The sequence below is a fragment of the Natrix helvetica genome (genome assembly GCF_964273705.1).
Source record: "Natrix helvetica genome assembly, chromosome: 2".
Lineage (NCBI taxonomy): Eukaryota > Metazoa > Chordata > Lepidosauria > Squamata > Natricidae > Natrix > Natrix helvetica.
The window spans coordinates 59,524,535-59,549,512 of NC_138552.1; the positions used below are offsets into that span (position 1 = coordinate 59,524,535).

General features: G+C 37.7%; 2 protein-coding genes across 4 annotated transcripts in view; both read right to left on the reverse strand.

The window, feature by feature from the left end:
* Positions 1-5,199, reverse strand: part of MARCHF3 (membrane associated ring-CH-type finger 3) — a 124,374-nt gene extending 119,175 nt beyond the window's left edge. For 2 of the 3 annotated variants that reach the window (XM_081941128.1, XM_081941127.1), the window contains exon 1: positions 4,981-5,198. The gene's annotated coding sequence lies outside the window, so the exon portion shown is untranslated. Of the gene's footprint in view, positions 1-4,980 lie in introns of all 3 variants that reach the window. The other variant, XM_081941129.1, reaches the window with a different exon arrangement.
* Positions 5,200-8,452: 3,253 nt separating this feature from the next.
* LOC309387355 (glutaredoxin-like protein C5orf63 homolog) overlaps positions 8,453-24,978 on the reverse strand; it is a gene marked incomplete at its 5' end in the record, with an annotated part of 23,590 nt that continues 7,064 nt past the window's right edge. The window contains 3 exons of the mRNA XM_081943828.1: positions 8,453-10,428; positions 15,349-15,405; positions 21,952-22,069. Of these exons, the coding sequence (XP_081799954.1) occupies positions 10,249-10,428; positions 15,349-15,405; positions 21,952-22,069 (355 nt within the window). The 3' untranslated portion in view covers positions 8,453-10,248. The remainder of the gene's footprint in view (positions 10,429-15,348; positions 15,406-21,951; positions 22,070-24,978) is intronic.

The window sequence follows — 24,978 nt, forward strand, 5'->3', positions numbered from 1 at the left end:
ACAAGACTGAAGAGGGCATTTTCAAAAGTGTAAGCTGTTATCCGGGAAAATTATGCATTTCAAAGGGCTTTAAGTTATATATTCAGGGCTATAGAGGACATAAAATATTGTCATTTGCATAAGTCACTTGCAATTTTGCATACATCATTATAAGAAGTACTAAAAATCATAAGCTTCAAATCCGACTACACACAAGAACCTAAATGTGAATGTGGAATAATTCCATCACATATTTAGTTTAATGCAGGGATCAGTCTTATCATCAGAACTCTGTGGGGACTTCCAGGAATAAATGGGAAATTTAAGGTTGCAGAGAATGAAAGCCAACGAGAAGATCTGTTCTTCATAATTCTTCTACAGACAAAGAGAGGACTTGAGATTGCCCACAATTGCTCCAGACAGTTGCTCCTCCTACTGCAAGATAGCAGTTTCCAGTGGGTTTAGAGCTTTGAGAGATGAGGAAATAACCATGTTGCTCAAACCATGATTGGTGCCTTTAAAAGAACACTGGGTTCACATACTTCCTTTTATAAGAAAGTGAAGTATATTTGTGACAGGAACTCAGAAGTTAATTTTAAGAGTTTCTGCCATTATAAATAGGCCATTTAAAAAAAAATATTATGGAAGAGGATTTAGACAAAACAGACTGATCTGGAAATGGTTTTAAAAATAACAGGCTAAAATAATAATATAAGAAAAGATGCTACAGTGGATATACACATGAAACTAGCTGAAATTTTAATAATAAAAAGGGATATACAAATAACAAACCAAAAGAGTGACTTAGATAACTTTCCTATAATGGACTTACAAGAGATCAATTTTGAAAAAAATTGTGGGAAGGGATAAAAAAAATGAAACCAATTTCTATGATATTTGAAGAAATTAAAGCAGTGTTTCTCAACCTTGGTACCCTGAGAATGTAGGGACTTCAACTCCCAGGATTCCCCAACTAGATGTTCTCTGAAGAATTCTGGGAGTTGAAGTTCACGCATCTTCAAGTTGTCATGGTTGAGAAACACTGGATTAAAGTTTAAGATTGTTACAAATAAAAGAAAGAAATATGAAGTGTGTTTATTTGAGTAAGTAAGCATGTTAAAATAGACATGCTATCTCTGTTAACTCTTAATGGATTTTTTTTGCTGAACAGGACTGAACAACAGAGGTCAGACAAGGAGACTCAAAGTTATTGGTAGCATCACATTGCAATGAACAAGGACATACATTTAATTTTGCAGCTACTAAAATTGTTGGCTGAGCAGGTACAAAGGTAGCCATGGCACTAAAGCCTGGGAAACAGGTCCCTTGTCAGTCAACAGAGTGCTGATTCAACACCAGCTTATCAGGTACTTAGAAGCTGAGGACTTGGCAGATCAAAGAAACAACAGCCAACTACATAGTTGGCCATCAACACCCCAATCAACATTTTTAAAAAAGCTACATGAAATCAGGCACTACACAAATACTACACAATACATAGAATAGAAAGCATACATTCCATTAGAGAGAAGTTCCCTGAGGATGGGCTCCAGCACAAGTCTGAAAGCTCAGGAAACTAAACCTCTGGTCCCCATGAATGACCCAGATTGGATTCTGCAACATTATCCTAGGACTCGTATATTTGCCTTCATTTGCTTTAAGAATCTGTTTATATAGAGATGAGAGATGAGACATGGGAAGAAGATATCATTCATTGTGTTTTAAGAGAAAGTGATAAGTTACTAAAATTGTGTATACTTGTGATGAAGGGATAAGTCATTTCTTTACGTATATCTTCCTTTAGTATATTCTTATTTGTTCCTTCTTTTCAAAGTTTCTTTATATATTTCTCCTTCCTGCACTTTCTATTCTTTCTTACTATTCTTTGTAGCTTGCATTAGTTATATTTTTAATTGTAATGTTGAATAAAATTACTATTAATACAAACAGAACTATGCAAATAGACTTATCAATTATAATTTTGTTCTCCAATATTTTCCTACAATAGCTGTGTCTAATTCTCAGGGACTGTCTGCAGAAGTCCCTGAGGTTTATTTAGCAGGGTTTCCCAGAAGTGGTTTGACATTGCCAAAGAATGGCCAAAGATCACCCAGCTGGGTTTGTACTTAAGATAGGACAAGAATTCATAATCTCCTGATTTCAAGCCTGATGCCTTAACCACTACACCAAACTGGCTCTCATCCATTATAGTAGCAATTAATTACACTAAGATCTTAACGATACTCAAAGTATGCATGTTATATTAATAAGGGAAATCTCAAACTGGGCATAAATGAACTTTTCTCTTGTTGCTTCTCATACTTTAAAAAACCGAAAAGAAAATATTTTAATGCTAAAGCAATTATTCTGGAGGTGAGCATTCAAAAGCCAGGGTTCAGACTAAGATATGTTATTTTTGAATTAATGACCATACTACACAATCCTCTGAGTACTTACTCAAGACCTTTTCCAGATGCTGTAATTTTCCTCAAAAGGCTTTTCAGCTAAGGCTGAATTAACCAAATTCCATTATCGCAGCAGGCACTTCACCGGCTATTGTAGGGAACTGCTATTCACTACAATAGCACTTAACAACAGTAGATGTATTTCGTGGAAAATTAATTATTAAATAATCATTCTTCCAAGAAATAACTCTGCTGCACCTGTTTTGCTATAAGCACACAACTGTGCTAGAGAGTGGCAAGTAGGAACGGTGTGGAGATGTCACAGACATTCACCAAGTTCTTCCATTATGACATTCTATATGTCATTTAAAAAATGTTTGAATTTGCCTTTGTCCCCCTCCCTTGAGGCTTTTACAATTGTGGGGAGCAAACTTATTTTAAATACAGATGTCTTACATAATGAATTGCTGCTACGTGCAATAATGTCCTGCTGATCAGGGACATCATTTCTAATAGCTGATACAAACAAAAAGCGAGAAAGCACAGGAAAATTTCCCTCCGTTGTCACTCCAATGAGGGCATTCTATTTCAATTTAAAAGTCACCGAGAGTTTTTTAAAGGTTCTGCTGGACAAACAGTGTTCTTTTAGACAGAAAATCCTTCTCCTGTGTTTCTTCGATTCTAGAATGCTTGGCACCAACCAAGTGCTCGCATTCTTAATTCGCATGAACCCCCATGTACAAGCAAGTTCTGTCTGATTCAGACTCAGCTCTATGGCCGTGCTTTGGATTACCAGTTTGGTAGGGATGCCTACACAGCAGCATTTCATTAATCAGTTAAAATGTGATGGAGAAATGCGGTGCAACATTTCCATTAATTAGATAACACTTAATTGCCTCTCAGCCTCAAAACAGGCCAGGCAAAACCAAACCCCTCGCGGAAGCGTATCATTAAAATCAATTTGGCAGGAAACAACGGCAACAATGGAACTTGATTTGGCAGGATGTTAGCCTTTAGATTTATATTTTTTTAAAAAACAAACCCCGAAACACTCTTCCCAAGGTGACGTTTAAGCGCCTTTACTTAGAATCAAGTTCAGTTGACAATCGGATTCTGTGCTTTACCATTTCCAATTATGGATGTTTACGATTAGGAAGCAGGCTCTCGCTTTTTTTTGTTTTTTGCTATGTTTGCCTGGATTTGCCAGCAGTAGCTGGATTGTGTTTTAACAGATGGGCCGCGTAGCAAACTGCAGGCTGTAAACCAGGGAGCTGGCTGGAATCTGCACTGAACGACACTGAACGGAATGCTTGTAAAGTTCACGGACACAGGCAGACTCAGACTTGTACACAATTCCGGAGAAGAGAACACACACATAGTACACACACAGTGGCCAATCTCTCCCCGCCCACCCCCACCCACCCAGAGGAAGTTCAAGACTTGGCATTCGGAACTGCATTCTTGTCACACACATTATGGCCCATCATTTGGCATAAACAAAGGAAGGCAAACAAGAATACTACATCCATATCATTCACCTCTCCAGAGGCACTTACACGCACTCATACAAAAGAAGAAAGCAAGAGATACGCAGAAATACTATCTGACAAGGGCTAGCTGTGACAGCATTTGCTGTCAACATTTTAAACATTTGCACATGGGACGAGAGGGGGGGGAGGGGGGTGTAATCCAAATGCAACTCCCCAAAAGGGAAGAAAGAACAAAATAAGCTGTAGAAATAAAGGACAGTTCCTTTCCTCCTCCCCTCCTGTCTCTCTCTCCCCCCCACACTATTCTTGACAGTTGCTATTCTAGGACAGAAGGAAAAGACAGATCAAGGTGGGGTGACATTTTAGCTCAGGCTATTTAGCTTCTGTCAGCTTGTTTTTGCAACTAAATTGTTGCCATGGGAAGGGTTATATTTGTATACACAAGGGCATGCCTGCTTTTAATATATAGGTTGGTGCACCATGTAATAAAAATGCACAGACTTGCATTTAGAACACAAGATTTCCATGGCATCTGTCAGTTTCAGAAGCTTTCGATACATCCGCATTTTTCTTTAGGGAAGACAATTATCCAATTACAGTCAGAAACATTCACAGCGCTGGTTCAGCCTCCCGAACCTATTCTCCCTTGGAGTCACAAGAATCGACCCCTAAATATTGAGGTGATAATTATTGCAAAGTGGGCAGTCACTTTCTTTGAGGGGGAAAAGTTTTCGTCTTTTGGATCCTACCCACTTGTAACTAATTTTATTTATTTTCTCCACCGTTACCCCGTCTAATATTTGTATATGATCATGCCCGAAAAACTAAATCACACCAGGTTATTTTTTTGGCCAGGTAAAGAGAAAGAATCAAGGGGACCCAAAGTATCCTCGGATAGAAATCTTTGCCCATTATTATTACTACACGGAGCCCACTGAGACTTATAGGTGGAGAATAAGTTGTATGAACAGTTAACAACCCCAAATCTGGCGGTGGCAGCGCAAACTCCGGGCTCTGAGCAATTGAAGCTCGAGCTTTTCAGTCCACCGAGACCGATCGCCTAAGGCTAAGCCGAGAGAACCCCGGGGCCTGATGCGGGGACTCACCTCCTCCGGCGCTCGCACACCCCCTGGTCATTCCTCGGGAAGGATCCCGCTCTCAAGCCGCCGTTCTCCCGGCTTTGGGCAGCCGCATCATTCGCCCAAGCCGGCTGGAGGGACAGGGATCCCAACACGCAGGAGCGTCCCTCTCGCCCAGCCCCTGCCAATTCATTGACCTCTTAGCGAGCGCGGCCAACCACGGCTACGCGGCCGGCAGTGCCAGCAGAGGGAAGACCGGGGGGAAAGGGGCGGGGCGGACTCTGCAGAGTGGCAGCCGCCGATTTCTGCTCGCCCGGCTGGGAGCATTGGACTGGACAAGGGGCGGGCGGGAGCTAGGAGAGCGGGAGGACAGATGGCCTTTGGGAGGAAGGGGACCCCTAGTGGACAGAGGCGGAAGCGCACATGGGATAGGTCATCGGGCTAAGTGTCAGGTAGAAAAAATGTGACGGGGGGGGGGGAGGGAGGCTTCGTCCACTCGAGGCATTTGCTGGAAAGCTGCCGTTTCTCACCGCGTCTTCTCAAGCTGCAAGGGCAAATATTCGTTTGGCGGAGCGCTGGGTGTGGCATCGCTACTCCAGAGTAAAGGAGATGCCTTTCTTTCAGAACTGAACTTCTTGCATCTATTCTACCGGAGTTTTTGCTTCGTGCACCCGAGTTCCTTTTTTCCCCTTTCTTATTTTCTTTGAGTTTTTTTTTTTTGAAGTATTGACTTATTAGGGATTTTGTTGTGGTTTTTCCTTCGTCTCCCTGTGCATGGAGGTCTCATTTTGGCTATGAAGCCATTAAGTAGCTGGTTGCAGAAGGGTCTGCTGTAGTTTAAAATTAAAAAAAATACAAGTTGATCTCCATTTTAAGAAGTACGGTAGCTAAAATGCAAACAGAGATTTCGAGAAAACAAGAAGTTCCCATATATTTCTGAAGTACTGATGGTGTAATGACTACAGATGGCTTAGCTAAGGTTCAAATGACTTCTTCCAGATCCTCATTGGGCTCAGTATCTTAATTATGGTCGACTTTTAGCTGATTTTTTAAAAAGCTAAGTCAAGTCAGACCTGCTTAATACTTGGATAGAACCAATACAAAATCCCAAGGCTATAAATAAACTAAACTAAGAACCAAACACACACCTTGGAAGAACAATGGCAACCTATTGCCATGTTGCTGCCAAAAATGCTACCTAGATTTAACTTTTGTCCTATTTATTCTGTTCATTAACCACTTTTTGATCCTTAAAATTAGCCTCCACCACAGGAGTCTTCATCAAAACTTTTTACAAGTGCAAGGAAAAAAGTCACATAACCGCTGATGACCTCAAAAAACCAACAAGTTTATGAAATAGAACTTACCATTGCAGAATTCATTTTGCTTTTTCTTCAAACGGATCGTTTGCTTCCCTCTTCACACATCTATGTAAAACAAGCTACTTGTGTACTTTCTGGTTATCCTCTTATCTGTTTCTGTGTATTCACTGAAGCTACAGTCATTCTGCAGGTCATATGTCCAGCTATGTTCTGTTTCTGTGTATCAGTCTGCATTGATTTAAGGAAACTGACATGGAGGAAATACAGTTGCATGCAAAACTGGTCAAATTTATGTTGCAATGAACCCCTAAGTGAATATAAGCTCACTCAACCACATCCATGGCACAAAAGTAAACACAGCCTCTTTCTGCACTTTCAGGATAGACAACACTGTGTGCAATTGTTTACAGATACAAAATTTAAAAAAATAGTGAATATAGCAGATTTCAAGAATTCCACGTAACTTCCTAATAATGCTTCTTGCTGTTGAAATTGTTATCTGGAAGAATACCCATACATACATACATATACCATATTTTCCCTTTTTGTAAGAACTATCTTTTCTTTCAAATGTTGAGACAGCTGTTTAGCATGATGTTGAAAGTTGATAGAATAAAATTCACAACTGAGAACTCAGAAATGTCAGGGTTTTTTTTGTCATCTATGTGATTGTCTTCCTCTGGCTAATTTTAAGCCTAATCACACTTTGGAGCTTTATTAATAACTCTATAGTAAAAATAAAAATGTACGGAATCACCTGGAAGGATATTTGTATGTTTGCACCTGCCAAATTTACTAATTTATTTTGATTCTGCAAACACTTACACATAATACTAATTATGCATTTAAATTGCATACCAATTTCATATTTGTACTTTGTAATCTGTAGAGGCTGTACAGCTTCTTGTCCCTTAAGAATTCATTGAAACCTTTAATCTGACCTCCATTTTTGTATGTAACTTTGTGCATTTTATATATTTAGTTTGTATAGCTGTCTATCACACCCAAAGTGATTCCGGGCAGCATACAATAAAGTGTGTGTGTCATTATCATTTTAGCATTGTCTATCCACTGCAGAATGAAAGCCACTTCTGCATTTTTCCAATCAATATGGTTCTGAGCTTTCTTTTGCCAATTGGGCCCACAATGCTTGCTGATGTTGTCTCTCCATCTTCTGCTATGTCTGTTTCATGAACACTTTTTATCAAGCGGGATCCATTCTATGATTGCCTTGGTCCACCTGCCATCAGTTCTTCTTGCTATGTGACCAGCCCATTTCCATTCTTTTACTCTCTTAATGATATCGTATATTTTTGTTTGTTCTCTAATCCATGTCCCAGTTTTTCTATCTTGTCTTGCAATGCCAATCATATAACTTTTCATGGCTCTTTGCACCACTCGTATCTTTTGTATCGATTGTGAGGTTAGTGTCTAGGTTTCACTGGCATATGTTAGAACAGGTAGCAACGCACACACCGATTGAAACGTTCTCTTCAGGTGTAGGGAGAGTTGTGCATAAAGTGTTTGTGTATTCCTCTTTAAAAATTGCAGGTTCATTATGGAAATCTACAATACTAAACTCTATTTTCAAAAAATACCCTATATCTTCACTACAGAAAGTCAGATCAATAAAATATTCGCATATAAGCATACTACAGGAAATGTTCTCAATATGTCCCTTGTGTACATGACTAAGTTGCACATGGCTAATAATAATTCTTCTAGTAGTGAAAACTCAGTGAAATGGCATTTGAGAGGGCAGACACCACTATATGCATATTAACAAACCATAGCATTAATTTCATGTTAAGATTGAGAAGACTCTTTCCTCTTCTTCTGAAGATGTCATTCCTCAATTGTATTGCAAGAACTCAAAGCTGATTAAAGGTAGTAGATGATATGCTAGACCAGGGGTGTCAAACTGGCAGCCCATGGGCCAGAGGCATCACGCGCAAGCCACACCCACCCCAGCTCCACGAAGGAGCAAAAATCACAGAACGTCATATGACAGCAACGTGACACCACAAATTTGACATCTGTGTACTAGGCAATGCATATTGTATATGCATAGGCAGCAGCTGTATTAATAGAAGGGTAGGCTCCATTAAACCAAAGCTGAGTTTACTAAGGACATAGCTACTCTTTTTTGTGCTGAGCTCAGCCAAAGTTTTCCGTTCTAGCTACAGTAAAGAGGATATTTCACAATACAGACCACTTATGAAGATAAATGAGTTCACAACTTGACTATGCTTTACTAATTTAAACTATTGTAATAAAATAACACAAATAATAATCAGAGGAACCAGGAGCACCAAAGCATTGGGATGAATAAGGGGAAGAAAAGGTTTAGAGAGCACAGAAGGGAAAGTACAAAAAAAGGGTTATATTAATCTCCATTTACCAACATTTTGTCGTTGTCAAAGATCTTTACTAAAAGCCAATGATTAAATTCCCTACTGAAATATTTAATTTTTAGTATTAATATCCTTTTAAAGATACGCAATCTTGTTGGGAAAACAAGGATTCTTTGAGTAGTTCCTTTGGAATACAAATTAGAAAGAGCCTTCAATCAGTTTAAGCTAGCCAGAGACTCAGTTTGAATACTGCTGTGTACAGCATCAAGTGCACTTATACTGATTATGATAACCTCTCCGCTTGTTGTGTCTATTAAATTTCCATTGGAATAAAAGCAAATCACATCAGAGGCTATCACACCCTGCTGTAGACTTTTACCTCTTGGATCCACTTCTATGTATATTTAATGAGGCATCATTAACTAATAAGCCTCTAATGAAAGACCAATTATGAGGAAACAGAGATCACAGAACTGGAAAAGGCTCTGAAGATAAACTATTTCAACGATCCACCTATTTGTCTTTTTTCCAATATAGCCAAAAGGACTTTGGTCCAAATGCTGTTACTACTAGTACAGCATTTGAAATTTTTGATTGGCTTCCAAGAGCAATCAGAAAAAATGCAAGCATTCTCACAAAGAGTGGCCAGGTTTCATGGGCACGTTGTCCTCAACTTATGATCACAACTGAGCCCAAAATTTCTGTTGCTAAGTGAGACATTTGTTAAGTGCGCTTTGCCCCTTTTACGACCTTTCTTGTCACAATTGTTAAGTGAATCCCTGCCGTTGTTAAGTTAGTAACACGGTGGTTAAGTGAACCTGGAGCCATTGACTTTGCTTGTCAGAAGATTGCAAAAGGGGATTGCGTGACCCCAGGACAATGCAAGGGTCATAAATACGAGGCAGTTGCCAAGTGTCCGAATTTTGATCATGTGTCCATGGGGATGCTGCAACATTAGTAAATGTGAAAAACAGTCGTGAGTCTGTTTTTTCAATGCTGTTGTAACTTCGAACAGTCACTAAACAAATGGTAAGTTGAGGACCACCTGTGCTGTCCTTAAAATATAGGCACATTCTCTCAATTTGAAACCTTCCAGATGCACTGAATTCCAAGCCAGCAGAAGAATGGAAGTTTTGAAGTCCAACATATTTGGAAGGAAAGACTGCTTTATAACTTTAGCCTAAGGTTGAAATCTATTCTTAGCTATGCAAACTAATATCCAAGGAAAGTTATATAATGTTTAACAACAAATATAAGAACGAAGGTGAAATTGACAATAAGCTTACTAGGTTTCAGATTGTTTCAATTATTTTAGGACCAAGTTTTATGCTGCTTCGATTTTATTAATACAATTATATTTCATTGTATAGTAGTAGTAGCGTGAAGTCTAAAGTTTAGACTCTAAACCATATGTGAAATGTGTGACAATTGAAAAAAAATCTAAAATGCAGGTGGTGTTTACTGTCAGTGAAGAACATAGTCAATATGAAATAAACATGTCATCAAACACAACTCTGATAGTTGATTCTAAAATTTGCAGGGTATGATTTTGTACAGAAGGCAATGCAAAATGATCAATGCAATCCTTATGGTTTGCAGTTAAATATCTTCATTTTTCTTCATTTGTTTCTTTCATCTTGTAATTCTAAATTCAAAAGCTGCTTTTCTAGTTTTTGTACATCTACCCGATGCTTCATTAAGAATTTCCCATTCAGATGAAAGACAGGTATTTCATACTTGTATTTTTCCAGCCAGATTGAATGATTAGGTAGAGTTATATCTATTTCCTCCAAAGTAAACTGTAAAAAAACAAAAAACAAAACAAAACAATAAAATAACTAGCAGTCAAACATTAAAAAAGCATAGTAATAAACCATACTAAAAGAATTGAAGTGATCTCAACGAAAATCTATGTATTGTAGGTTGTAAAGCAATACTTATGTTGAAAAAAATTGATTAGGTTTATTTCTTTCAGCGAATTTTTTGAATGATTTGAATAAGAGGATTTGGGGACCCCAGTAAGGACTATTGCTACAAATAAAAATGTCCTGAGAAACAGTTTCCCAATTTATTCACAGAGACACTTACTGTAGATGACAAATGAACAAGTAATTTTGAAATTTGCCAACAGTGTGATGAAAGACTGCATATAGCCTATATTTGCACAATAACTTAAACTGCAATCCAGGCAATCATATTTTAGCCTAGCATGCTGGAAGAACACTGTTCATAGAATTAGTTTATGTTGGAATCTACTACGTGAACTTAGGTTTGTGTTAATTCCCTAAATTATATTGGTTCAGTAAGTATGTTCTGTGAACATAATCACTCTTGGTCTTTTTTTGGGTCAAGCATCCTAGATAACCTTTGGTTACCTCCATGAGAGTTATTCCTATTGGTTTTATAAGTGGCAATAAGTGGCTTATTAGGCTAGGTAGATCTCAATTGCTTCCATTTGGGAAGACAAAAGACTTGTAAAATGGCAGTAGGGAATAAAATGCCCTAATTAGATCTGATTTCAGATTGCTTTATAGAATTATCTCATCTCCATGTTTAAGCCCTATAGCTCAAACCTCCCAATATTATTCTAGGGCAAATAAGCCCTGTATGGTTGGTCGAATAATCTTCTAGACCCATTATACATAGAAGGTATTATTTCCTGGGGGCCTTGGAGCAGAATAAATAAAGAATAAAAGCAAATTCAGTGAGTTGAGTCTAGTAATTAAAGCAAACGTTTGTCTTGAACTACATGTTGGCCAAATTTTCAGTGCACATCAGATTTCTTATCTTGCTATCATTCCTGTTTCAGAAAATCGTTACACTAACTCATTCGTGCTTAACAAAGAACCAGTTTTAGCAAATTTCTAAATAGGAGAAAGAAACAATCGGACATTTTATAGAAAGGAAATCCCATTGATTGGGATTCTAACTATATTTTTAGAAAAGCAATTAATATAACTTCCAGGCTGTATAAGATAGCAACCCATCTTCTGTTTCAGTATCAGCTTTATCTGTATATTTGTTTTATCTTAACCATTTAAATGGAAAAAATCAAATCCATGAAGATTTTGAGGCAATTATTTTGGTAGGAATTGTAATGCATTACACTGAATTATTTTACCATGAAATATTTCCAATTTTAGTACTTCTGAAACACTATTGATAACAATTAAAGTTTCTTGGTGATTTACAATAAACCACACTATCACAATTAAAACCAAAGATACAAAGAACTGTTAGAAACAAACAGCATCAACGATTAAGCATTGTTTATTTTAAAAATACCTAGCAGGGCTTTTTAAAATGCCAACAAAAGAGCTAAGTCTCTTAAGCCAGCAAGGAGGTATATGGCAAAAAAAGTAGGAAGACAGCTCCAAAGAAGGATTAATGGAGATATAGCCAGAATAGCTCGTGGTATCACATAGAAATTTATATTTCTATTTATAAATATATAAATATAATTTATATATTGTTCTGTCCCGTGATTCCAATGAATATGCAGACACAGGCTTGGCTGTCTGCCACGACTAATTACATAGATAAAGCCACCCCTTGGCTAGGAGCCTAGAAAGCTATCTTCAAGAACCCAAAATTAAGCTTACGGAATGCTTTCTCAACAGCTAGTAAAATGGACTGTAGTTTCTTGCAAAGATTCCCCTTCCGTCGCTCCACCTATAAACTCTTTGCGAGGGGCCACAACCTTAGCCAGCTGTCCCTACTTCCTTCTATGACGTCTTCTCCACAGCTCCTCCTTTCTCCTCTCAGCTCTACGCACATCAGGGACAACCTCCCTCTGTTCCTCTTCACTGCTCCCTTATTCAGATGCCACCTGGTGGCCAACAGGCCTTTCTAGTTCATGCTTTGACTCCAAACACCCTACAGAGTCTTCCTCATCCTCCAGAGCAGTCCCATAATGGTCTGAGCTGTCAGAGTCCACCAACAGCTCAGCCGGCCGCTGCTGGGTCACAACATATATAAATAAATATATAATTTATATTCTCGCAAGAAGCCTAAATCAAAGTATATGAGGTTTCCAAATCAAGTTTTAAAACTCTGGTGCGGGGTTTCCAAACCAAGATCATCATCATCCCATGCCACCTCAGAGGGTGATTTTCAAAAAGATCAGGTAAATCTAAAGAGAAAGTAGAGACAATATTTGGGGAAAATTTTACAAGAGTTCTCTTTCCTAGAGTGTCCAATCTTTTTATTTGCAACTATAAATAGGAATAAACTTGATTTACAAACCAAAATGTGTAAAGAATTTGATTCATTTTACAGGAATCATGAAGTTTGTAACATATTATTAAAATAATGAGTGCTTGTAATAAATGTCTGTGTTAACCACCAGGTGAAAGAATTTATATCACACCATATTTATCCATTATTATTTTTCCGCTGGTAGATTTTATTTATACGGTTCAACAAGAATGATTTACCCATAAAAAGTGTTGGATTATATATTTATACTAAGTATTAACATTTTTGAAGGCGGCAATAGAAAAATGATTTCACTGGAATACGCTGTTTTTGGGGAAAAGATATGGGAACTAATGCCCAAAACCAAATCGGCAGCTGGTGCACAAATATAATGTCCAGCAACAACATATTTCCTTTGAGCACTTCTGGAGACTAGCTTGACTAAAGGTAGACCTCGATTTAAGACCATGATAATTTTATTGCACAAATTAAAACTATCTATTGAGAAAGATGTTACTTCTCCCACTACCATAGTTATCGCTGGACCTTCATAACTTCATCCTACCTTCATAACTTCAGAATTGAATTCCTTTGGGGGCTAAACTTGAAAGCTACTATTTGATTCCATGACAAGTATCAGAATCCCTGTGTAGGTTAAAAAATAATGTTCCTTCGTTTTGGTGCCTAAAGCATTGGATTATTTTGACTGGTTTATCCATGAAAAGTTTATTATGGAATAAACTCTGTTGAAAAATTCTTTTTTTTTTGTTTTGTTTTAGTAAGGTGCCAAAGATATAGACTAGATTACTCAATCTGTGGCATTCCCTACTAAGACTATACCATGAATAGGTCAAGAGGAAGGGAAAGGCCAGGAAAGTTAACGAGATCCTCAAAAACAGGAAGAAATCTGAAAGAATAAAAGGCAGTGTATGAAGTGGCATATGGATATGGCAGAAATAAGAATGATTTGCAGGGACAGAAAGCTATGAAAAATTATACAGAATAGTATTGGCATAAATTAGTTTTCGCTATTTGGCCTTTTCATTTCCTTATCTTGGGCCTTTAACATCTTTGGCCTAGTAGTTTTTTAGTTCTTTTCTGTTTTATATAACTTTGTTTATCCTGAAAAAGAATAGTATGATAGGTAATCATATGGAAACATAGAGTAGGGAAATCCATTTTTTAAAAACAAACTGGGCTTCTCATAACATTATTACTTCGTATTAATCCAGTTTTAAGAAAATCACTTTAAAATGTTTGCTAAATTTAAAAAAAAAACATACAAATTACATCAGATTGTTTCTTGGAAGTTTATTCAATTCAAGCATTTCTAATTTACTGTGTTTTGTCCAGATGCTATTGCTGCTTCTGATGTTCCATAGTGGTAAGAGCAGTTTCTCAACCTTGACATCTTTATCTTGTGTGGATTTCAACTCCCAGAATTTCCCCAGTCAAACGTTAGGTTAGAAGTTTAAGATGGGTTAAACGTATTTCCCAGTAATCCTTTGTTATTGATGAAACTGATATTTGCTTTCTCAACAGTGGCACAGGTCTTCTGCACTGTATGTCTAGTATTTGAAATCTATCAAATCTAGAAAAAATGTAGACTTTTCAGTCAACAATTGAACTAGGCTTTTACTTGCAATGAAGTGACAGGAAGAAGCAAAATAGCCAAGTGTTGCTATTTTGACAATATAATTTTTCAGAATTCTACCTCTTTTAATGATTATTGAGATTATTAATTCTGAGGTTAAATTATCATGTGAATGCTGTTGGATATTTACAGATCACTAGCTTCTTTTTGCTAATGTAATATGATAAAATAATATATATCAGCAAATGCCCTCTTATTATATTTCAGTGTATAACTTCTTACTCAACCTTTTATCAAATGCAAGCATGCAATACATCCAGGCAACCCCATCATTATCCAAAGATAGGTATCATCAGCATACAGATCATACCTGGTTTCAAATCTAATGATCAACTCCTTCAATAGTTTCATGTAAATATTGAAAACAATGGAAGAGAAATTGTCCAGTGAGGAGCCATCAAATGGTATTATCTAAATGTGCTTGAGCTAAAGGGAAAAAAATGATTGCAAAAAAATGGATATCCTTTCTAGATTCTTTTAGGCAATGCACCTAATTTGGTCAACCCACCAAGAGGCTAAAATAAATAAATAGCTAGATAAATAAATCCAGATGAATCGTGGTTTTTCTTTTGGATACTGAAGATAATTAATCTGACCAACCTAGGCATTTAATCTCTGTAGCCAATTCGGAAGCCAGTCTGTAATAGAGCAGTGCAATTTCAGTTGCAATAGTCCAAAGGACAAAAATGCTTTCTGAGAATTGACTTTATGAAAATCAGTTGTGGAAACTAATTTTTAAAAAATGCCAAAAGAAAGAGAAACAATTGCCAGTGCATTCGTGTGCTTCTGCAGACAGGTATGTTCTGATTCCTTATTTTAAAGGTTGTGGGTTGGTGTTTTGATTAAGCAAAGGACTGTAGTAACCTACCTTGTGTTTGTATGGTTCAAGCATCATTTTGGCTTCTTCGCATAAAGGACAGGGATGCTTAAAGAGGGAAGGGGAAAAAAAGCAGACAATAATGAAAAATAGGGCGAATAGAAAAGCACAGGCTACATAAAGCTTGTTAACATGCTCTCAAACCATTTTGACAATATTTTTCAGCATAAGTTCACATTGGAGTCTGTATCCTGAATTAAAGGGGAAGAATGAGAGAGGCTGCATTGACAGAATTATCTATCCTATTTCAGAAGGCAACTCTGAAATAGGATAGATAACCTACCCCTGGAATATATCCTGGCAATCTTTTTTTCTGTCATGTCCTCATAATCCTGACTTCCAAGGTCATCCTGCTCTGGGCAATGGGAAAGTTGCATTCTTTGAAAATGCCTTCTTCCCCAATACCTGCCAGGCCTCTGAACCAATTCCTGGCTCAGTCACCTGGATAGTCTAAACAGCAGCTCTCAGTGAGGGCAGTTGAGGGTTGCACACTGAAGGAAGAAAGAGATAGCCAGTTTTTTTATTGGTTCGTGGCACAACTTTTCCTACACCTCTCAGCTCTTCTTTTCAATACAGATTTGATGATTGTCTGGAATTGTGATAAATTCATATCCAAAAGGATATGAACTGTTCTGACATAAGTGGTTTGTGCAGGTGTATTCAAAAGTATCCCAAATGTGGGTGGTACCAAGCTTCTCTGGAACATAGATTTAATTATTTCAAAATAATGCCAAAACTCTGTCCAAAAGGGACTGAACTATCCAGTGTTATCAACTGGCTGGTAAGAATTGCTAAGAGAAGAGGAATTCATTGTTTTAATACAGCGTTTATAAATAAAAACAGCATTATTTGCCAGCATCGTCCCTGGGGCAGAATACAGGTTGCCAGAATTATGTTGTCTAGTTTTCTACCAATTCAAAGACCAGTGGGTAGAACTCAGGAAGAGCCCACAAGTGATTCATCATTGCTCCACAGCAAGAATAAATGAAATGAGGCAATGCCATTTTTAAATTACCTAATTCATGGGGGGAAAAGTGGCCAATACTGACAGCCCTCTGTGTCCTTTCTCACACTGCAAGAGGAGAAGGTGAAGTCAAATATTTAGTGTATTCACTTATAGCACCCTGTGACATAGAAGGGCCATACAAACACATTTCATTGAGCTCAATGAAGTGTACAAATAGAGTCCAGGCTCTGCTTCTTACTGTTTTTTAAAGACAGACCCTATCCCACATATTATACAGTGGGGAAAAAGTGCATGCAAAGTATTTAATCCATATCTATGTTTAGCTTACAGGGCACATTGGCAGGGAACCTGCAGTTCTATAGGTGTTGTTGAACTTCACCTTTCAGCAGTCCCATCCAGCATAGCTAATGTTGATGCCAGCAGCATCTAGAAAACCCTGGGTTCCCATCCAGTGAAACTTTCTCAGAAAAAAGTAAAAATCGTTCTAGAGGACTAGGTAAGGAAAGAGAGACATTTTTTTCCTTGCCTCGCCACAGCCAACACTATTTTGTTTGACGAAATAAGTCAAAGATGAAGGCATATAATAGCCTTCATGGATACGATTCCAGCTCATGATGGGGTTAAAATTCAGCTTCCTGGGTTATTCTCCCTCTGGAAGCAAATATAAGCCTGACAGGGTAGAAATTAAGTCCACAGATGGCAGGATTCATCTTGCCAAGGGTTTATGTATGTAATTCTTCAAAGTAAACATGTTCAAACTCTTTCCAGGTAACATCACTCTATGTTACCCTTATCACTTTTTGGATTCTATTCAGCCGCCTTCTAACTTTGAGATGATGCAAGTAATTTAGCTGCAAATACGGTAACTCTTCTAAGAATTCACAAGGGACTATTTATGTTAATATTAATAAGACTATTAATTAGTTAATCTATCCCTCCCTAAAAAGTCTGGATCATTTTGAAAAGGGCCTTTGGGTGGCCCTGTATATACGCAAAAAGGACAGAGGAGAAAAATTTCCTTCACCACAAGATATAGCCATATACTGTATATATCAATAATATGTTCAATTAAATTTACTTCTTGCCATGCCAGCATCACTCCAAGTATCTCCTCTGATATTTTATTTCCAAGTGCTCTTCGGTGAATAAAGGGACTTTTGAGACTGGCATTCAGGGAGACAATCTTTAGAAGCAATCCTTTCAAGAACTTTTTTATCCCTATATTCCAAAGTTCAACTAGGTTCCACCCTGGCAAAACCAACCTTTAGATTGTTGGGACACTTCCCTTACTGCCATCTGGAAGCCATTTAGATTTATCAGAAGCACCTTCAATGCTGCATGTGTTTGGATCATTTTAACCTATTCTGAACCTTCCATGTTCATGCGGTATATCAGGGGTATCAAACTCAAGGTGCTTAGATGGAGCCACCTTGGAAACAGCGAAGGACTAGCCCGTGATGCCTCTGCCAGTAAAAATGCAGCACGTGACCATCCCGAGCTCCGTTTTTGCAGGCAGAGGGCTGCAGGAGGAACCCCAGCTCTACCCGGGCCACCACAAGTGGCCCTGACATGTGACGTCGAGCTGGCCATGCCCCTCCCAAGGTCAAACACAACCCTGATGCAGCCCTCAATGAAATCGAGTTTAACACCCCTGCAGTACATCAAAGCTAGCATGAACTACATAGTGCATGACAAAGAAAAGTTGCCTTTTCTCAAGTGAGATTATCAGTCCACATATAATTTCACAAAGTTCATGTGCCAGAAGAATCTAGACTGATATTTTGTCAGGTCCATTTTCTCCATTCTATTCACACAATTTTAAGTCAGTGAAACATTTTGCATTCCAGGAACACTGATATATACAGAAAAATCTTCTCCAAGAGTACTAACTTTAGAGATAAAATTCTTTGCCTCCTGCCGTAAGGCACTACCCCTTTAGAGAACAATCAAATACTCTCCCACTGCAATTTTGCAAGAGAACAAACATATCTTCTGGGCATCCACAATTCTTTCTGTGCATTCTTTGTAGCATAATTTTTCTTTTTACTTAAAAATATAATTGGAACTGGATAGAATAGATCCAAAATGAGAATATAACATTAAGTTAATAAAAGAAGCCTGTATTTTAGTCTGTCTAAGGAACTAAGCTTTTCTATTTTGGGGGCAATTTTTAACATTCTATGCAGAAATGTTTATTTAATAAAATAAGCCTGCATAAAATGCAATTCATTCTCTCTCTCTCCTATCTATCATCTATCTATCTATCTATCATCTATCTATCTATCTATCTATCTATCTATCTATCTATCATCTATCTATCATCTATCTATCTATCTATCTATCTATCTATCTATCTATCTATCTATCTATCTATCTATCTATCTATCTATCTATCTATCTTATATCTACTAAACAATGCTTCCTCATCCTATTTTTTCTTACAACAGCAATTCTGTGAAATAGACTGGGCTGAAAAAGAGTGACTGGTCCTGATGAGTCAACTAAGCAAGCTTTGGTGCTGACTGAATTTCAGACTGCTAAGACTCAGCATGGGCTGAGTCAAAGACAAAGCTAAGGCTTTGCAAAACATTATTTTTCATAGTTAACAGTGATACTTTCTCCCATTCATCATTCCTTTTCTATTTAGAGTATAGGCCACATAGATAACTAGCACTGAAACAACTTTGTTATATTAGAATCACATGTAAGAATAAAAATTTAGCCTGACTTGCATGAATCACATCAGCTAAATAAAATAGGCTGAAATCCAATTATATTTTGCATATTTCTTCCCCTTCTTTTAAAATTATTTATTTCTTAACAGAAACATTTGTCTCACAAATGAACTGAAATGAGATGTTAATTCTGTTATCAAGAGTCATTAACTAATACTGTAAGCAATCAATACATTTCTTCACTGTGGGAGGTGTAAATCCAATGGCACAAGGGGGCAGTGATGCCTAGATAAAAATTTACTTTGTGCCCTTTGCCTTTCGCCCTGTTGGTAATCTGTGGTCACTTCCATCTCCCTTCTTCTCAGGCACATGCTGTTTGATGTTCTACTCTACTACTCTACATATCAGAGTTTGAAATGGTTCAGATCTGAAAATAAAAATAGGTACATGAGAACATGCCAGGGCACTAGCAAAGTCTGCAATCCTTCAAATCAAACTCAAGCTATAAGTTATATGTAAATTTTGAGGGAGGTTGTTAAGATCGAGGGGCCACAGTGGCTGAAGGGCAGGAACTGTAGAGTTTGCATCATTCCAATTCCAAGAAAGGAGAAGCACAGCCAGCTGGAATTATAGCCTATTGTTCTCTTGCAATTTTATTCACGGTATGAAATGAACACACCAGCAGGATCAATCAATGCTGAAAGTCCAAGAAATCATCCATAATAGGGATTGGCCTAGTGCATAACCATATGCGAACTTGACTTAGTAATATGTGGGCATATTTGGCTGTTAACGATAACCAGCTGTTATCATTAGGAAATGAGAGAATTGTCTGCGAGAATAGATGAAGGACCACAGTGGCACATCATTCGCTGTTCCTTCTCAGCTTCCAGATACTCTCTGGTCTTGGAACCTACACTTGGTGGTCCAAAGATATTTCCTACATCTTATAAACTAGCCTGTTACTGCCAGGTATAATAAACCATTGCATCTCCTGGACAATGCTACATTCAGCTACATGTTACATTCAGCTATCACTCCGTTGGCTTCTATAGGCAAAAGAGGGAAACACATATGACATTCTTTGCCTCAGGGAGAAATACATTTGTTTATTTATAGTAAATTATCTTGGGCTGGTCCAATTTCTGAGAGGATAAATCCAATTTTAAAAAAAGAAACCAAGAAATACAGCATAAGGGTAACTGTTACTGAACTTCCTAATAATCAACCTGAAGCACAAGTGCCATTTCTTTAAGAACCATAATTTAGTATTAGAGCTAAGGCCGCTATACAAACTGACCTTATACTGAAGAATCCAGGTTCAGTCAAACTGAAATATGGAATAGTAATTGAATAAGAACCTTGAGATCTTGGAATACTGTAATCAATCATACAAATCATACAAACATTATACAATGTTTTGTATCATGGGCTATGTACAGCAACTTTATATGATCAGTTAGGCATGAAATGTATATGAGGACCCTTTCAGTTATATTACTCAATCTCAGCTCCCATTTTTGCAAGCATAGGCATGTCTATAGTGATGGAAACTGATGTACAAAAATATTTTGAGAACCCCAGTTTGTCTGCTTCTGATATAAGCCTAGTATTGTTGAAAGTAGTCTACATGAAATAATCTTGCTACTGCCAGAAAACAACTACATTTTCCTATTTTTATTCTTTCAAGCTATGGTTGCAGGATTCTCTCTATGTGTTTCTCAACCTTAGTCATCGTAAGACATGTGGACTTTAACTTCCTGAATTCCCTAGTCAACATACTGGTTAAGGGAATTCTGAGAGTTGAAGCCTGCACATGGCTACAGTTGAGAAGCACTTCTCTATGGTAAAACAATGAGCCAGAGCTGCCAATGGAGGTTTGCATTCAATTTGAACATTATTGTTTTAAATTTGCATTTGAGGCATTGTATTTGGTTTACTTGATCAACTAGTACAGGCATGTCCAAAGTCCGGCCTGTGGGCCATTTGCGGCCTGGGGGCGGTTTAATACGGCCCTCTAACAGCCCTCCCTGCTCTGTGTAAATGCGGCCCTCCCACCTGATTGAGGGCGGCAAGCAGAAGACTGTCTGCCACAGGAGGGAGGGCAGTGAGAGGGCCGCATCGGAAGCCCGATCCTGACGTCACCACCCTCTGTCGCTCCCAACGCGCCGCCCTTAATCAGAAGGGAGGGCCGTGGGAGGGCCGCATTTACATCTTCTGCTTGAGGGCGGCGCGTTGGGAGCGACAGAAGACTGTCTGCCACAGGAGGGAGGGCGGTGAGAGGGCCGCATCGGAAGCCCGATCCTGACGTCACCGCCCTCTGTCGCTCACAACGTGCTGCCCTCAATGAGAAGGGAGGGCCGTGGGAGGGCCGCATTTACATCTTCTGCTTGAGGGCGGCGCGTTGGGAGCGACAGAAAACTGTCTGCCACAGGAGGGAGGGCAGTGAGAGGGCCGCATCGGAAGCCCGATCCTGACATCACCGCCCTCTGTCGCTCACAACGCGCCACCCTTAATCAGAAGGGAGTGCTGTGGGAGGGCCGCATTTACATCTTCTGCTTGAGGGCGGCCCGTTGGGAGCAACAGAAGACTGTCTGCCACAGGAGGGAGGGCGGTGAGAGGGCCGCATCGGAAGCCCGATCCTGACATCACCGCCCTCTGTCGCTCACAACGCGCTGCCCTCAATCAGAAGGGAGGGCTGTGGGAGGGCCGCATTTATATCTTCTGCTTGAGGGTGGCGCGTTGGGAGCGACAGAAGACTGTCTGCCAGTCATAATGTTATGAAATGAAAAGTATGCCATTTGCAATTAACTTGGCATAAAATAATTCATTTGCATTTAATTGTAATTGTTCAAAGAATGTTTGGAAAAATGTTCGGCCCTCCAGCAAGTTCACTTCATCCAATCTGGCCCTCTTTGAAAAAAGTTTGGACACCCCTGAACTAGTACTTACCTTGGTGAACAACGTTAACACTGGTAGTTTAGCACTGGCTTCACACAACATCCTTTGAAGTGGTTTTGAATAATTTGTGAAATGCAAGGTCCAACTTTGAAGCCATAGCATCTTTGCCCTGTTGAAACAATAAAATATTTCTCTAATTGCACACGATTCATTTTAATTGCCAATCATAAGTTATGAATCAGTAGATAGTCCCATGCAAGAGTGATGCTCAAGGAACTGTAAAATAAAAATGCAAATGTATATTATTTTCACAACACTTGGGGGGGAGGGGAGAAATGTTTATTATTGAACAAGCAGAATTTAAATTTATGATTACATTTTTTTTTTTGCTGTAGGACTTGTTTTAAATTCAGCAACAACCCAAAGTGATATAAACATATTGCATTGTTTCAAGCAAAAACAAAATAAGACAGCCATTATTAGCAGAATACAAAGAGCTCTACCTTGAGCCTCTCTTAATCTAACCACATTGCTTTACATACAGTTTTGGTAGTTCTTCAATATGACTCCAATGGACAGCTGCTTTTATATTTCACTGAAATACAAATCATGTACAGCTAGTTCTCAACTTACAACCACAACTGAGCCCAAACTTTCTGCTTATAAACGAGACTTGTTAAGTCAGTTTTGCCCTATTTTGAGACCTTTCTTATCATGGCTGTTAAGTAAATCATTGCAATTGTTAGTAACATGGTTGTTAAATGAATCTGGCTTTCCCCTTGAATTTGCTTATCAACATGTCTCAAAAGGTGACCACATGATCCTGGGACATTACAACCACCATAGATTTGAGTCAGTTGCCAAGTGTCTGAATTTTGATCATGTGCCTATAGGAATGCTGCAACAGTCATAAGTATGAAACACAGACCTAAGTCATTTTTTTCAGTGCCGCTGTTAACTTTGAATGATCACTGAACTGTTGTAAATCAAGAACTATCTATATGGCAAGTATACAAACAAAAAACAAAAAACCCACAGACCAGATGAAATTACTCTGAATGTTACTTAAAAACTTGAAGATAACATGGTGTGTGAGGAAGCAGCAGTTACTTCATATATGAAAATATTTATTGTTGGCTTGCTTAAATGTCTGTCTTTTTTTAAAACTATGTATCTGAAATAAAAAATGAAACTGCACTTGATAAAAATTATAATTATAGTACAAAAGAATGATATTCATTTGCAGTGCAATTCCGTAGATATCTGCCTTGAAATAAGTTCCAGTAAATAAGACTTTCCTCTAAGGAAATGTATGTAAGATTTCAATCTTACAGGGCAATCTTATTTATTCCTTTGTTTATGTGCTGCTTCCCACATTTAGAAGAAATATCTTGAAACAATCTATTTTATGCCTCTCTGTCTGGATGTAAGTCACAGTTTGTCTATTGGGACATAAATCTTAAGAGATATATTTAAGATTGCAACATTTTGCAGCCATTCATTTTAGTGGGCCTAGTCTCTTACTTCAACTGAGATTTCTATCCTTCCTCTCTTTTATTTTGAAACTCACATTTAAAGCACGTCTAACTCTTTGATGGATTATGGCCTATGTCTACCGATCTACTGATTACACTATTGATAATCACCACTGTACAATACAGTCTGTAACGTGGATAAATCTAGTTACACCTCTGGTTTGTATTGACACTGGAATCACAAATGCAATGGATAGGATTGGTGAACAGATTATTAGAACTGTGGATCATTTTAAATTATAGTCCAATTACTCACTGCTCTTTCTCTTCTACCTTGTATGATATATTGTGATGTCTTTCTTTCTCACACACATCATTTTCAAGGGTTTTTATGGAGAGGTCAGTTTTCTTAGAGGAAATGACTAATGATTTATCCTATTTCTTTATATAACATTTACATATACATTCAGGTGACTATAAAATGAGGATTTGCATAATAAGAAAGATTAAAAAAGATTAATTCTTCTTGAAATGGACGAGAATACCAGAATATACGGTATCAGCAACTAAATCTTTATTTAATAGTATTATTAAATTTAAATTAAGTAGTATTATTAAATTTAAAAAAATCTTAATGTATTTTATTCTCCTTAAGTACACTGAGAGCATATGCACCAGACAAATTCCTTGTGTGTCCAATCACACTTGGCCAATAAAGAATTCTATTCTATTCTATTCTATTCTATTCTATTCTATTCTATTCTATTCTATTCTATTCTATTCTATTCTATTCTATTCTATTCTATTCTATTCTATTCCCACTACATAAGAACACTTGGAGTCAAGAATTACAGGAGTCCCATAATATATCTTGATCAACCTCCATATCAATATTCTTTAGTTACAAAGATCAATACTCTGTGCCCAGTTGCTGTTCTACAACACTTTGATATATTTCTAATTGCACAAAATTAAATATTTAGCCACATTTAATAATGAGCTAAACATATTAACAGTCTTCCCTTAAAAAAAACACGCTTATTGGAAGATACATTTCTCATAAATGTTTGGTCCTCAGCGGTGAAGCAGGCCAAATACAAGTGACATTCAAGAAATTCTAATAGATTGGATATATGACATTACTGAAATAATATTAAGAACTAATTAATTTTAGTTTATTTAAGATGTTGGGTAGAAGTTAGAATTATAAGAAGACATCATTGTAGGAGTAAAAATTAAACTTCAGTACAGTTGTTTATAGTGTTAGTAGACTAAATGTGACACTTAAACCATCTGCCATTTAGTGAGACAATTTTTTTTAAAGTTGAAATCTTTTACTTGCTTTGGCAGTGGCTTTAGATGCACAAAAACCAACTTTAGGTAGTTCCCCCAAGTCCCAATACACAACTAAGCTACGTAGAAATTCATATCAAACACAATGGTTACAAGAATATGATGAGTTTGAAAAAAGGGCCTATGAAGCAAGCAAGAAAAGAAACTTCTAGGAAGAAGGATGAAAGAGAAAACCCAAAGACAAAAAGACAAAAGTGAAAGAACAAAAATAAACAGAACAGTAAACAAAGAAATGACTGCCACCAAGCCA